This window comes from Clinocottus analis, unplaced genomic scaffold (assembly GCF_023055335.1).
Source record: "Clinocottus analis isolate CAN_PGR_092001 unplaced genomic scaffold, fCliAna1.0.p SCAF_7, whole genome shotgun sequence".
Lineage (NCBI taxonomy): Eukaryota > Metazoa > Chordata > Actinopteri > Perciformes > Cottidae > Clinocottus > Clinocottus analis.
In genome coordinates, this window is record NW_027176229.1 from 19664109 (window position 1) to 19680099 (window position 15991).

Genomic DNA, 15991 nt, shown 5'->3' on the forward strand with positions numbered 1-15991 from the left:
GTGAAACAGTCAAGTCTAATTTGCTTTTTAAAATATGTTTTACAGTTTTGGGCACAAAAGGCTTAGACTAACAGAGACCCAATATACCTCATTCATCATCTGTGTCCCATCGGAGAGGAGAAACAGAGGGCTGGCGAGAAAACTCCTATTAAAATTAAATTAGACAGAAAATCTCTTCAGCAGCCCAAAGGCAGGCGAAGACAGATTTCTATTTAGTTTGTTGGTGTATTTAAGGGATGATAATCAGTCTGTACGGCCAGTTTTTCCGGATCAAATTAGGACATTAACAGCAGACAGATCAGGTCTGATTATATGATGAAAAGGGCATTTAATGGATAGTTGTAGTCCACCTATTGCAGCTTCCCTCATGATTATTTATTTTATCTCTGTCTAACCCCACTAGGTGGATCCATGTGACCAATGAAACTGCAGCAAGAACAGACGACTTTATGTGGCATCGTAATTGACAATGTGTCTTTATCAAGTAAGCCAGGCTTAGTGAGTAAGTTGTAGAAACACAAAACTACATATCAATGTATTTTAAAATGCTTGGCATTCTCCATCCTTCCATCCAGTATCTTCCACGTGCTCGGGCCGGGTTGCAAGGAGAGCAAGCTTATCGGGCTATTCCGGACGTCCCTCTGCCCATCAACGTTTTCAAGCTCTTCCTGGGGAACCCCGAGAAGATATACAAGCTCTTAAACATGTCCTGGTTCCAACCATGGGCCTCATAATAGTCGGACCTGCTCGGAAAACCTTTTAAAAAGGGAGGCGTCTAGGAGGCATGCTGATCATGATGCTCGAACCACCTCACCTGGCCCCTTTCGATGCGAAGGAGCAGTGGCTCTACTACGAGCTCCCTCCAGATGTCCGAGCTTCTCACACTATTTCTTATGCTGAGCGCAGATGCGGTACAAAGGAAGCTCATTTTGGCCGCTTGTATCGATGATCTCATTCTTTCGGTCACTACCCAAAGCCCATGACCGTGGGTGATGGTATGAACGTAGATGGACTGGCAAATAGAGAGCTTTGCCTTTCAGCTCCACCCACCACCGCTGCAAGGGCCCAAGGCTTGAGTTACTGAATATTCTTCAGCGCCAGGATAGGAATGAACCAAAACTAAAGTGTTCCATTGACACTGGTATCAAAGTATTTCAGATGGTGCCCAGCCCTAATCCTTCTGTTTGCAGTGTTTAAGGAATCTTACACACGTGTCAAGTAGATGAAAGAGATTGACAGAAAATTAGGGTTAAGCTAGGTAGAGAACGACAAAGCAGTCAAGGTCCAACCATAAACAGCTGGGGTGTTTGGTTTTATGATTGACGCATCTAACCACAAGGGAAATTTTCCATTTGAACCTGAATCCAACTCAAATTGGCGAGATAAAAATTAAATGCAGTTCAGAAAATGTCCAGTTACTGCACATGCTAAGATTAAATTAATCTCAGAGATAGAAAGTGGCATGTTAAAGCTGTTTGTTAATGTTTTTAATCAATATTCTAAGTCTACCCAAATCCCTTCCCTCTAAATTCACTATCAACAAAGGGAGAGAGAGTCCAGTCCATACCCGCATCCACTGGTTAGCCTTTCTTTCCACAGCATTGCCTGGATGCTCCGAGTACAGTCCCCACAGACACTGGAACAACAGCCCTCTGCCCGTTGCTGCAGACGGCAAGACACAATGGATGGTGGATTTCTGGTTTAATATAACACCCCTTTTACACAGATTATAAGCATCCAAATGACTCATGCTTGTAAAGAGACTATTATTAGGATGGACCTGATCCATCCACAATTCCCCAATACAGAATTAACGGTTTTTTCCCCCCCCAAGGTGCACTCACCATCGGCGGTGACATAAGGGTTCCAGCAGAGTCGGCCAAGAAACTGGCCGAGGAGGGGCAGCCTCTTCATGGTCTCTGTTGTGGAGCACTTGGGGACATAACAGAGATGGCAAAAAGGCAGGAGAAAATGGATTTAATAGTCAACATGTTTTACACTATTACACCTTTGCTTGGACTAATAACTTAAGTGGGTTAGTTCTCTGAGATAAAGGCACATATACAGAAATGAGTTGTTTCCCCCCTCCATCTAGCACATAATCAAACACTACACAAGTGGGACCAATCCAAAAAACTAAATCTCCTTCTGTCATCGTTTGAATGTATGATAGATATTTGCACATCCTCGCCCGTTTCATCCTCCTTTGTTCCATCCCTTTAACCTAGCAACCCTGCGTGCCACAACACCAAACATTAGAGAAGATCACAAGTCTCCTTAATGGCTGGGGGTATTAAGTTGAATAGCAGGCACATTCACAGGTGCACAGTAGTAGTGCATTACTCATGCATCACCTTTGTTTCCCCCCTATTTTTCTCATGTCACAATTGCTACCACAGTTTCAATAGTGAGAGATACACAGCACAGAACAGGGGCTCTGGTCGAGGGCGCTATACCTGTGACAGTTTAAGTATGTGTGTGCTTCTTTATCCAGCTCAAACAACAGACCATGTGATTTATTTAACCTCACAACCAATTAAAAGATCCAGAAGGTTTCAAGTCGGGGCAAAGACTGTATTAAGGAACGTGGATAGCCTTTAATCCTGAATATCGGTTCCAGTTTTTGAAAAATATTATAATTTACCAGATGATCGTCACAAGGTTTGAAAAGATTACAGTAATATGTCAGGGCGACTCACTGAAACCTTTGGGAAACAAGATTTGGTGGGCAGTAATTTGAGTGCGATTAAATACCAAAAACAGCACAATCGAGGACCGATGTGGAAAAACAAGACGGGAGAATGTCACAAACACGATTATTTAAACCGTCAAACAGAAGGTAATCATTACAACTTGTTTGGCTGTTTGGTAAAACTACAACCAACATTTGTTGTTTCTAGTTTAATATGACTAAGTATTTGCCTGAAATCCGACAGAAGTCAGTGTCCATCTTCAGTCTCACATTCCTCCACAAAGAATTTTTAATAAACCAATCACGAGAGACCAACTAATCTGACGCCATTTAAAGTCGACGCTGATGCGGAGACACTGGTTTTGCAAAGTAAAAACAAACTACGAGCAGCGAGGTTATTAATCCCACCACAAGATGGCGACTGAAATAAAAGACTTCAGTCTGGATTAAGACTTTCAAATTCATTTTTATATTCAGCATAACTAACTAAAAAACACAAGTTTGTTTCATCTCATTACTTTTCTGGGTTTATTACATTGAGGGGTTTCTGCATTGGACAATATTTTTGTAATAAGAAAACTGCAGTGGAACATACAGTACAGAAAGCAGATCAAAGAGGTGACGTATTACTTACATTTACAAGCAAGTCTGCACATGTGTGCATGAATCATCAACATGTGCATTTACAATATTAGTTAGTATTCACCCCATATTTTAGGATTGTATCATGCATTTCACCTGCGAGCTAATTGAACCGAAGAGAACTGCTTTGTTGCAGGATAGACCCACAAAAAGTAATCTGATTTAAGCCAGTTGTAATTGAAGCAGTGTGCTGTAGCTCAACCAAAGAGGATTGCTAAGGTGATCAGTATCTCATGTGATCTAAGGATGTGGAAAAGCATGGTCATCAACCTAAAATATCACCCATTGGTTCTCTGATGGGATTCAAAGTATGTCCCTCTTCTTGTTCCATGTCTTCCACTCGGGCTCATCCTCCCATCAGCCTAACTCACGCTCCACTGGAAATTGTGTACGAGGAGAGCAAAGAAGCAAAAGTTCAGTAAGGTTTAGGAATTGCAGAGAAGAAATAAAGATAGGAGAAAAGTTTTTGCGTTGCCAATAAGCATCATTCTTGCTTCATGCACCATTCATCAAAGATAATCAGAGAGCACTGAGCACACATGGAGACGCCCAACTGTAGCATAGGATAAAAGGGAGACGTTGAGTTAACTTTCGGCCTATATGTTCAAAACCAGCACTAGACAGACAAGGAGATTAACTTGACTCACTCAAGTGGATGAGATCACCATTAATGGGAAGCAGAGTGGTAGTAATAGACCATGTAGGGTTTCTCTGTGCCCCCAAAACACCGCCGATGCTGTCTGGAAAACAGCCCTCACACTCTGCCTTCCTATCAATCCAACAACACATGGTAAACGTTGTGTGCGAGTATACATGTGCATTTGTGTGTTGGTGATGCAACTCAAAACGGACGTTCATTTACAATAAGAACTTTACTCAAGCTTTGTGACTTCCATGGAATGCCCGTAAGAATCGGCAATCGCAACGGAAAGTAATAATCACCGACTGCCGGGGCCAGCGCGCCATCAAAGCCTTGCAACATAGTTCTTAATTAGAAATGGGCTTTGGGACAAGACAATGTATCTTGGTGAGGAAACACTTCCGTCGCTGACGTCACTGAACCACCATCAGTGTAGCACTAACATCAAATAGCAAAGTTTCTATGGGGAGCACATTAAATATGCAGTATGGCGACTTTGATTCAGGCTCACTCAAAGGAGGCAGACTTTTAAGTAGGACCAGCTATTCTCAAAGTAAAATGAAACCTTCAACTAAGTACAGTTCATTCAGGTAATGGAACAATGCTGAAACGTATCACTCAGAGTTGTTTGTATTTTTTATATTTATTTTGCAAAAAACACAAAAATAGACATAAACATACTAAATAACAGCTTGGACGCAGGCAGTTTTGCTCTTAATGCCATGGAGAGCATAGGCATTGAATTGATTTGAATAACTTCAGTATTAAATGTCTCAGATCAGGGTTCAGGGCCAAAAAGAAAAAATTCAATTTGTGATTTTATGGGGTAATGCGGGACCATATATTGGCTGGGTACAGTGACTTTCTGAAATTTCCATTGTTTGCATGACGACCTCATGGTGATAAACAGACCGGGGGAAGTTACTGCGCACGGCCAAGAAGTAGGCTGAAACATAGCCCCACCTAAAACGCCAAATAGCCATTTTACACTTTTTGTTTAAATAGTTTCTGTTCATACTAACCAAGTTGGATAGAACATGTTAGGTAATGAGCTGTAGCGGTGCTGCTAAGCTAAGCTAAGCTAGCCAACTGTCTCACATTGAACTGATAGAAAAGAGTGTGATGACAATCAAACTCTCAGTAAGAGATAAAATAAGCAACATTTCCAAATACTTTTTATGCACTATTGAAATAGGAAATTTCCTCGATTTTTTTAACCAGGCGTAAACCTGGAAATGAATCATAACTAGGAGTATTTCTCATTTTAGGCCATAAGCCACAGGAAAGTTGTTAAGTCATCAAAGGATGCAAAATGCTGCCAAGAAGCAGGCTATCTTCAGCTGGACTTTTATGAGCCCGCTGCCAGTAAAAATGATTTCAACCCAATTAAGCTATACCATTCTTTTTTTTTCCTGTCTTTGTATCCGCTCCACCATCCTACACATGCTGACACCTCTGCATGACGTGTACCCGGAATAATGCTAGCGGAGAAGGAGACAGACAGATAAAAGTAACAGCCATTGATCCATAAAAATATAATGCTAGTGGCTGAAGGAGGAGAGGAAGAACAAAGTCAGACGGACGGAGACACTGAGACGGATTCTAACTATCACCAGTGTTACAGTGAAACATATGGGGTTGGAGAGAATCTCAAATGAAAACCTGCAAGAGCACCGTGACTGTAGTACTAACAAGAAAAAGATCCTTACGTGAGAAAAAGAGAGTGTATATTATGAGTGAGAGAGAGAGAGAGATGTGAGGGAATTATGGTTATAAAAAGCAGAAAGTGCTAAGGCGAAAGAGCTGGAAGGAGGAGGCAAGGACGTGGTAACAGTGAAATCTCACAGTCCTGCACCCCTCGTGTCCTCTGCCACCTTCCCAAATTTGCTGGACCTGATATGGGGATACATTAGGTTAGCGCTGGAGGTCCCAATGCGACTATTACCTGACTAACTCAACACTGTAGCACTGCCAGGCAGACATACGCGGCCTCTGCACAGCACAGAGCAGCCTCTGTTAGCAGGACCCAACCAACGCTGGACTCACTGTTCGTGCCCTGGCTCGAACAGAGAGTGAGCGTGTGCGTTTGCAAGCGTGTGCAAGTACATGCGCGCTGGTGTGTGTGTGTGTATGTGCACTTTAAATTAACTTCGGGGCGGCTGTTTTGGCGTAACCGATTCAACTGATCTAATTTATTTCTTTTGGTGAGGTGTCAAGACTGTAAAAACAGGCCTCTTCGTGGATACGGACTATTTTATTAAACTTAACGGGCATCTGGAAAATAAAGTGTACATCTGCATATCCGTCAGGGATATAAGAACACGCTCACCACGTTGTTGATGAGTGTGAGGAGTCGCTGGAGGAAATCCCTCAGTCTGCTCAAGTGCAGCGAGGTGTCTCTCCGAGTGTCCGGGCGGTCGGCCTGGCCCCAAGACGCCACTTTGTCCAGCCAGAACTGCATCTCCTGGGGGTCCAGCGGGGGCTCTGCCGCTAGTTGGAGCTGGATCTGTGGCTGCAGCTCAGACATTCTGCTACTTGTCCAGGTGAACGTACTGAGGACCTAAGCAAGACCCCAAGAGAGACAAAGATCAAGTCCGTTTTCAAGGGTAACACAAAAAAGAAATTACAAATATCTTAGCATCTGTTCTTAATAACCTTTACTTTTTGGCTTCGCAATGTCAACACTTTTACATCGGGATCTTGACTTCACATGACATTGCAATGAATAACAGCAGCATTTCTACATGTTATGTATACAAAAAAGATTTGGAAAGAGCTTTCCAAAGTTTTTTTTCTGAGCCAACTTCCTTCAAACAAAGGCCAACTCTGCTAAAGGTGCCTTGTGCAATTCTTGAACATGAGACGACTGCAAGCTTAATAATGGATATAAACAGTGAAAGATTTAAAATATATATTTTTTAAAACCTTCAAGATATTTTTTAGACCTCAGGACACACAGCATAATTTTGCAATAAAACAAAAGTTCTACAAGGCACCATTGACTGCAGTGAGTGTCACAAGTGTCAAGGTTACAAGTATTATATAAAAAAAAATAGTTAAAAAATATATATATATAAATAATTATTATTAATGTGTTTTAAAAGAAAAACATAAAACCTCAAACGATTCAATAAATTATAGGGCACATCTCCTATAATAAAACATCATTAAGATAAGAAAAGATACCTTATTTATTGATGATCCCAGAGGGAATTGCAGCAGATTAGAAAGACAGAATTAAATACAGATAAGTGTAAACAGTAACAGAAAAGAGGTGCAAAACTAAAATGAGAATATGATTAAAAAATAAACTAAAGCATGTGTGGACAAAACAACATGTTATAGTGACATTAGTGTGATGAACAAATCAACACATCTATGGAAACAGCCTTGAACAAAAAATGATGTGATTAAATTCATGAATAACAAGCATATTGGTGATGTTTTTGGAGCATTTTTATGGGATAAAAGTCAACAGGTACACTGAGTCTGAATAATTAAAGAAGCGCATCCATAAATAAAAGCGCAATAAATTACACATTTCCATTTATGTTACGAGTAAATAATTACAAATGTTAATAAAAAGTAATACAACCTATCCAACGGCCCTGTACAATGTGACACTTCTCTACTTACGAGCTATTTGAATATCTGCCAAAATACATCTTGATAAACTAGCATCAGCCAATAACATCAGCCTGTCAATCAAACTGTTGGGCTTTACGTTGTAATGTGCTTGTGTGGCCGGCACCATCCCCCATTTTCTATTAGAGCAGATGTGGATAAGTCATAATAAGTGGAAAATAAATGTAAGCATATTGTGGTAACCTTGCTTGTGTGAAACTCTTATTACCACAATGTAAGAATCATACTTTTAAACTTGAGCCAGTCGCACCATATCGTGATGGGACTGTAATGGAGGCCGTTGAGATGGAGAGGCAGAGAAAAGAGGGAAATAATTGCAGTAAGTAAGAAAAATAAGTAAGAAAAACTCACACAGAATGAATATTTCTTGAATTCTCGACAGAGTTGTGCCCAAACTAGGTCCTAGAGTACTACTCACGGCCCTACGCACACGCACACGCACACGCACACACACACACACGCAAAGGCCTACTGAGAAATAAACAGCGCATTCTTCACCTTTTATGATGAGTGAGAAAAACGTGTGGGGGGCAGATCACAGGAGTGTGGGTGAGGATGTGCTTTGCGTCTGTACGCAGCCTCAGAATAGTGTGCGCGCGTGTGTGTGCGTGCGTGTATGTGTGTATGTTGTTCTTTCTTGACATAATGACATGTCTGTGTGAGACACCACAGGGTTGTGTTTTATGATCACCTCGTTATACACGATTTGTTTAATGTCTTGCCATCATCTCTGCTGGAAAGCCCCTATGGCTCGCTGATGTGAATATATAAATACTCATTTTCAGGGAGAAAAAAAACTCAACCAAATTAGGAACAAACGCCTCTTGTTGACTTGTGTTAGGGGCTCAGATTTTAGTAAAGCCGAGGTAGAAAAGAACTCTATGCCGAATACTGATACCTCGGATCACCCACAACCTCTATCGCGTACAGACTATTATATGAATACACAGGAGTACATGCTGGACTTACACAACTTTGTTGCCGCAAATGCATGTCATTCAGGCAACAGAAAAACATACACATGCACATAAACATACTCTACGGCAGCCTTGGTGTTGGCTGAACACATTCTGGAGCAGGAACAAGATGTGACTGGTCAAATATTATCTTTGAAGATTTGTTAAACTAAGCGTGTGGACTTTGGGTAAGGGTGAGTTTGCTGTTCCAATTATGAGATTGTTGACATTATTTCAGTATAATCAAATCAGTTTAACATCACTTTCTACAATTTTACTCCAGTTTGTTATTTAAGAACTCAGGGATTAAATGAGAGAAAGGGTTGTCTCAATCAAAGCCATAAAATAAACAGTTTTGCTCAAGTAAGGTGGGCTAATGTAATTAAAAACAGTTTTAATTCATAATTTTGCTCCTTCAAGGTAACATGTATCATCAATACAGGGCAGGGCCTGAAATTGAATGGTTTGATGGAAAAAATGTCTTTCCAAAAATTCCTTGAAAGACAGCTTCCCAAATCCTGAGTCATGTCCAGAATTATTGTCTATACAGGAAACCTGAACTTTATAGTGTTTTGACATTAGTTTGATTAGATTACTTTTTTTTAAACAAATAGTAGTTACATTTATATTATCTGAAGCAACACACACACACACACACACACACACACACACACACACACACACACACACACACACACGGTCATTTTGTCAAACTTTTAAAATAACTTTTACTCATCTAGCTAGGTGACCAAAAAACAGCCAAACGAAGTTAATTTAAACACCAGCACGTCTTAGATAAAATAAGATAATCCTTAAAGGAGTATCTTGCCGTGTCTAGTACACACAAACACACATATACTTACATATACTTACACACACGCACACGCACACGCACACACACACACACACACACACACACACACACACACACACACACACACACGTTGGGGTGCAACAACTGCAACTTACCACAGGATGCCAGTAGTTCCTCCTCTCTACTGCAATAACAATGAACGTTGCAGAAACAATGAGTCGGTTCCTTTTGAAGATACCAAACTACTCGGTATGTCCTGTCGAGTTACGTCACGACTCCGTGAATGCACCACTGAGTGAACTCACGTCAAGCTCGTGCTGCTTTACAACCGTTGCTTCAGGTGTCAGCAGGTTAACGTGAATTACTCTACAGTCGCATACATGTCAACTACTGTCGCTTCAAAGAAGGACTTACATGTAAACAAAGTCGTGCAGGCGTCACATTTTACATCTTCGCAGAGCAGAAGTCAGGTATACTCATTCATATAAGGCTTCAGACAAGAAACCAAGCTTTCTTCGCGCGACGTAAACAAACTGAACTTCCCTCTTCTGTCAGACTTCCGGGTATGGAAGAAGACGATTGGCTGAATCGAGTCCAGCCCCTCCAACTCATCATCGTGGCAGTGCATGCTGGGAAATTGAGTCAGATGGCTCTCCAGCGCTTACGGTTCACACACACACACACACACACACACACACACACACACACACACACACACACACACACACACACACACACACATTATATACTTGTACATGTGTATTTTTTTTAAATTTAAAAATAACAGTTTTACTCATCTAGCAGGAATTGGCTGTAGGGATCATCTTCAACAGCAGTTGAAGGGTTAAAATGTTTTGTAAAATGTCTGAAACAATGTCTGAAACAATGAGCATGCATGTGTAAGTGTGTCCAACTTTAAACAAAATGTGTGAAAGTGCTTCACAGGATATAGATTTAAAAAAAATCCCCCCACCACAATTAAGAACACACACACAGCAATAAACAGAAAGGACACATATAACAATACAGAGGACACAAATATATTACAGAAGTTGGTAGAGATGTGCTTTGAAGAGGTTTACGGATTCAGCTGATCTAACAGTTCCAAATGGATGGGGTCCAAACTGAAAAAAAGTGTATGTGTCATTCATTTCAGGGGTGAGGATCTAAGGGGGTGAAGTAAACTGTATACCTTTGGCAGGAATTCAGGGGGCTGGAGCGTGCCTCCAAACTTTGAGGGTTTCCTGGCCTGCACGGCTCAAACTGACAAAACACCCAGAGGCTCCAACCCGGCACCGTGCACCAGGAAGTGGTTGTTTAAACCTACTTAATGTCACTTGTTGGAGTTTGTGCATGTACGTGTGCACGTATATACGCTTGTGCGCATAATGTGCATTGGTGCCATATTAAAAAGAGATTATGCACGTGTAAAGTGTTGGTTTTTGAATTGCACACACACACTGGCAACGTGTGCTTGTACTACTTGAATACCTCCCAGCATGCGCGTGCAAACCATGGTATGGGCTCGATGTGTGCACACTGCGAATGTTACAATAAGACAGTCCAGTGTGTTTAAAGTGGTCTAATGGCTCCCCGTTAGACATCAGAAGTTCTGTGGGAGGAAAGTTCATGCCTGTGGATGTGTCTGTGTGGGAGTTGGTGAGAGTGTGTGCATGTGTGTACAGGTGCGTTCATGGTGTGTGTATGTGTGTGCGTGCTCTCACAGTCTGGTGCTTGTGGCCTGCTATACAAATAGAACATGGAAACTGTGTGTACAAACGTCTGTTAGGTGCAACATCTTTTTTACGTCTTAAGAAATGTTCCACCCCTTCTGCCCGAAGTCGTAAGCGGTCACTCTTCACTTTCTCAGATTCATTTGTTTAGCCTATTAGGCTACACTCGCAAACAACTTTATATTTAGGGTTCCATATAAAAAATTAAATGTGCCTTTCATCCCCTTCCATTGATAATCACAGATTAACAACATCTTGGGGTAAAGTTTCACAATCAAAAAAATGTGAAGATTTCAAAAGGATTAAAATTAGTATGATACTCAAAGTAATCTCCTCTTTTTTAGGGGCAAAAATGTGTGTTTATAATGTAATATTTTTGCGATACATTTACTTTGATGTGCTTCACAAACAACTGTGAATATATCTGAAAAATGTCTCTATGATAACATTTAGAACCAAGTCCTGAAACTAATACACGCACACACACTGAACCCTACTTATAACCATTTGATCAAAAAAAACGTCAAATATTTGCCAAAATTGAAAGTACTCTCACGTAACATATTTATATTGGTGTCTCCATCAGTAAATGTCCAGTGAAGGCAGCAGTTAAAATCAGAAGGCTCTGGACCGGGTCCACCATCAGCTCCACCCTGGCTGCCTGCCTGGGCCGGCATGTAGGTCAACAAGGGCTCTGCATGTGCGGGGTTGCTGTTTGTGTGTGTCTAAGTCTTGTAAAAATATCAGTATATGGGTTTGGAACACGGTCCCCGGCAAAACCCGAAAATAAAAAAGAAACGACAGAAGGAAGGAAAAACCACGGCAAAAATTTGAGAGTGTGGTCTGATGATGCCCAAAGTGGAAATCCTGATGTGTTTTTGTGTGTGTACGCATCATGTGTTCATGTGCATGTGTGTGTTTGTCCTCGTGGCCGTGCCTGTTTGCCATGCCTATGCTTGCATGGGCACACATATGAATGCTTGGAGAGTTGTAGTGTAAACCATGTGTGTTTTTACTGTACTGCTACTCTGTGATTATTACAGAGCCAAGAGACGGGCTGTCACGCAGTGAAGCAGAAGCTCCTCCATATGTCTGCATGGGTTTGCGTGTGTGTGTGTGTGTGTGTCAGTGTGCGTGCTTGGAGCGCAGCGGGCCTGATCACAGCCAACTGAGCGACTGAACCAGCGTGCTGTTATTCCAATGTCCACTATTTGTTATTTTAAAGTAGACTGAATGTGGACCTGTCAAATATGACTAAAAATACAATTGAATATTTACGAAAACACAAGTAACCTGGTATTCACTCGGTAGTATTACTGTAGAGAAGTTATGTTTGTTATCAGTTGATGGTTATTATAGATGATGGACATCCTTATTTTCTTCCTTACTTCTGGCAATGAGCCACACCGTGCATTTTGTTTTTTTATCAATCTTGAATTTGCAGGTGTTTCATCTCAGTCTATTTTATCCCAGTGGATCAGTTAAGATCACAAAATGTAACTTTCTGGCCAAAGCGATGCTTGAAGTTTATCATCTGTACAAACACAAACATAACCCTTAACCCAAGCAGAAATAGATTTGGGGAAAAAAGGCGATCACGCTTATTTTTTTGAAGTGCAGTTGTATCTTTTTGATATTTTTATCTGGAGCTTACGGGCTCACTCGGACCAGAAGCTGCACAGCTGCTGACAAATTTGTCAGTCCTGGTCCAGAGCAATCCTATTACCGGTTCTGGTCCAGACCAAAGCCATTACTAACCTGGCGCTGCCGCTGTGGCCCTACGTGACCTGATGGCTGACGCAGCGCACAACACACCAATGCTGCGCTGCACTGCTGTGTGCATGTGGGTGGTGTCTCCATGCTGGATACCACAAAAAGGGAAAACAGACTCACCAAGAGTAGTGTTAAAGTGCCTAGTGGAGGTACGTATATAAGGAAATCTGAAGAGACTTAGTACACACCTTCACAACTCAGGTGTAATCTTGAGCTCATTAATTCTGCCCACGCTTACACTAATGTAGAAAAGTTTTCAAAAGGCAGTTGGCAAACAGTGAAGCGGAGCCACAGTTATGTCACCATCGAACATGTGGGATTGGATTGATAGCGCCCTTTTACTAACAATGCTAACAACGATGCCGACACATTCCTATTTGTCTTTGCAATAAAGGTCTGTTCCTATGGAAGCCCACCTATGAAAGCCCACAAAAACATTTTGGTCCTAATAAAAGATTTGGAAAAAAGAAAATTGTCGGAAAAAAAATCTACTTGTTTTTCATTTTATTTTCATCAACAACAAAAAAAAAGTCGATACTTTTTTTTTTTTTATTGTCCTCATTTTTTTCTTCTTTTTTTATTGTCCTCATTTTTTTTCGGTCCTAATTTTTTTGTTTTTTTAGTCTTTTTGGTCCTAATTTTAATTTTCTTTGGTCCTAATTTTTTTTGGTTGGTTTGGCAGGAATAGGTTTCCATACATTTCCAACTCGGCTCGTGATTTCTCTTTTTCAATATTGTTGTCATGCCTCTTCTCCTGTTCTTCCCGAATGCTGTTTTCGCTGCGCAAGAGCTATCATGCACTGGGCTTGAGGTCAAGTAGTGTGGAAACAGTATTCAACACAACACCAGCACTGCAAACACATCACTCAGAATCACTATCACCACATTTGTTTGCCTGAGTATGCCTGTCAACGCTGGTGTTTTTGTGGTTGAAATAGCTGTCCCTCCGCCTAAGGACTGTTAGAACAATGGAGGGGGGGAGACCTTCAAATTAAAGTAGAGGAATGTGCCGTTAAAAATCTTTAGATCCGTTTGGGCTTTACTCTGAATGTCGAGAGAGAGAGAAGGGCACAGAGATGGAGAGAAGAGAGCATTTTCTGAAGATAAAAGAAGAACTTTCAGAGGTGTCTCCAAACAGAGCTGGCCTTCATAAAGGGATTTGTGTCTCACGTAAACGTTTAAAGGAACTGTTTTCGGTTCTTTCTACATTTGTGTGTATGTTTTTGTGGTTGCTTTTTTTGCTTCAGTGTACTTTTGTGTTTTCCTTTGGGTCCATAGTTCGGTTGCACAGGAGTTAATGTCAGTTTCTTAAGCGTTGACGCTGAACAGTTTTCATGAAAACAAGAGAAGAGAAAACGGACAGCAACATCTACTTTGTTATTTGAATTATTGTCATGAATTAGAAACAGGTTGATATGCGGGAATACAAATGAGATGTTCACAGAGAATGTCTCCTAACTGGCTCATTGACAATGTTTCTGACTTTTTCATTGGTGTAAACATCAGTTAAATCTCACCAGCATCAGATATTCCAGCAGGTTATTGAAAAATCTTAAATGGACAAGAGACTGTGTAAAACAACTGACCGACTGTAGCCCATGCAGAAACCGTTTATCATCACCGCATTTTATTTAACACCTTTTTAAGCTGTAAACAATGTCTCAGACTAGTGGAATTACTGCTGTGAATATACAAAGATTTTTTGCACATGACACAAATGAAGGTTTATTTATGAGGAAAGTCAGAAGATATGAAGGTGAAGTTCACGGGATAGTGATGGGTCTCCATAACGAACACCAGATATGTTCGTCTTAAGTTTAAAATGTGCACACCTTTATGTACGGGGCCGTGAACAGGTGTTCACACAGGTGTCAGATTTGACCCGAACACGACAGGAGGGTTAACTCGTACGTCACGACCACTTTCCCCAGTGTTTCACGTACTCGACGACGCAAAAGCCCCCTGAAAGTAGGAAATACAAATGCAACACAGAGCCGCCTTAAAAGGAAATCGAGAGACCTACCCAACCTCGACAGCCTCACAATGTGTTGTGTGAGCGGTCGCAGAAGATGTGTGTAAAATCCTGCCTCGAGGAACAGATCTTACCTTACATAACCTCTTTGTTTTTGTTCACACATCATGGAATAACTTTGGTCATGCGTGTCTCAAGGTGAAATACATGAGACCAAACAACCTGACAATCATGCAAAACAACATACTTACAGCATCCTACTTTCTCTTTCTCGCACAAACACGTGTTGTCCCAAGGACACACACTTTATGGCAATTCCGGGCATTTTTGAAAGCATGCTTCTTTATTGCTTTCAGAGGAAGCTGGGGATTGGCTGAGAAAAGCAGAGCGGTTCTGTGACCAATGTGAAACAGAACCGCATGCATAAGCCTGTTCACACCGGCTTGCACACACACAGACACACACACGCGCACACACAGACACAAACATACACAACGACTGTATTTAATCAATCATGGATTGCATGTATCTTTCATGTAAGTTTTTGTTTAAATAAACTATACAGATTTCTTCTTCTTCTTTCTAACTGCATATGTGTGGGTGTGGGTGTGCGTGTGTGTGTGTGTGTGTGGGTGTGCGTGTGTGTGTGTGTCAGAGAGAGAAAGTTCCACAGGTTGATCTGGTACTCCCTCTGATTAAAGATGCTTGTATATAACACAGCTGCCTGCTACAGTCGGGTAATCAACCAGTAAGAAGAGACCCAAACTGAGACTGTACATGTGCAATCAGTCAGTAAGAAAATCATCGCCAATAAAACTGCAGCTGTTACATCTAACCTCTAACTTCTAATTGTCCCTTTCACTAGCAGATTGGTGAGATTGACCCATGAAAATAACCTTTTGAAGCCCAAAAGGAAGTAAGCGTAAAGAACAAGCCTCTGTGATTTGGTGCACAATAAATATGATACCGTCACAGGTTTCTGGAAAAATACATACAATATGTGCAATATGTAAATGTATAGTTTGGCCTCTACAAGTTGAACAAAAGGGAGGGCAAAAAAGGTGACTTTGTATATTACTTCTGGCTGTATTGGGCCCCACGGGACCTGACAACGGCAGTGAGTT

The 15991-nt window shown here is 41.2% G+C and overlaps 1 protein-coding gene across 6 annotated transcripts in view; it reads right to left on the reverse strand.

Annotated features, from left to right (window-relative positions):
• Positions 1-9933, reverse strand: part of fancc (FA complementation group C) — a 27013-nt gene extending 17080 nt beyond the window's left edge. Inside the window, exons 1-5 of one of the 6 annotated variants that reach the window (XM_068566304.1) lie at positions 9804-9933; positions 9545-9573; positions 6304-6534; positions 1845-1932; positions 1568-1662 (exon numbers count right to left, since the gene is read on the reverse strand). In XM_068566304.1, the coding sequence (XP_068422405.1) occupies positions 1568-1662; positions 1845-1932; positions 6304-6501 (381 nt within the window). In that variant the 5' untranslated portion in view covers positions 6502-6534; positions 9545-9573; positions 9804-9933. Of the gene's footprint in view, positions 1-1567; positions 1663-1844; positions 1933-6303; positions 6535-7160; positions 7173-7970; positions 8038-9544 lie in introns of those variants that run through there. The other 5 variants (XM_068566305.1, XM_068566303.1, XM_068566307.1 and 2 more) reach the window with 5 other exon arrangements.
• Positions 9934-15991: the final 6058 nt, after the last annotated feature.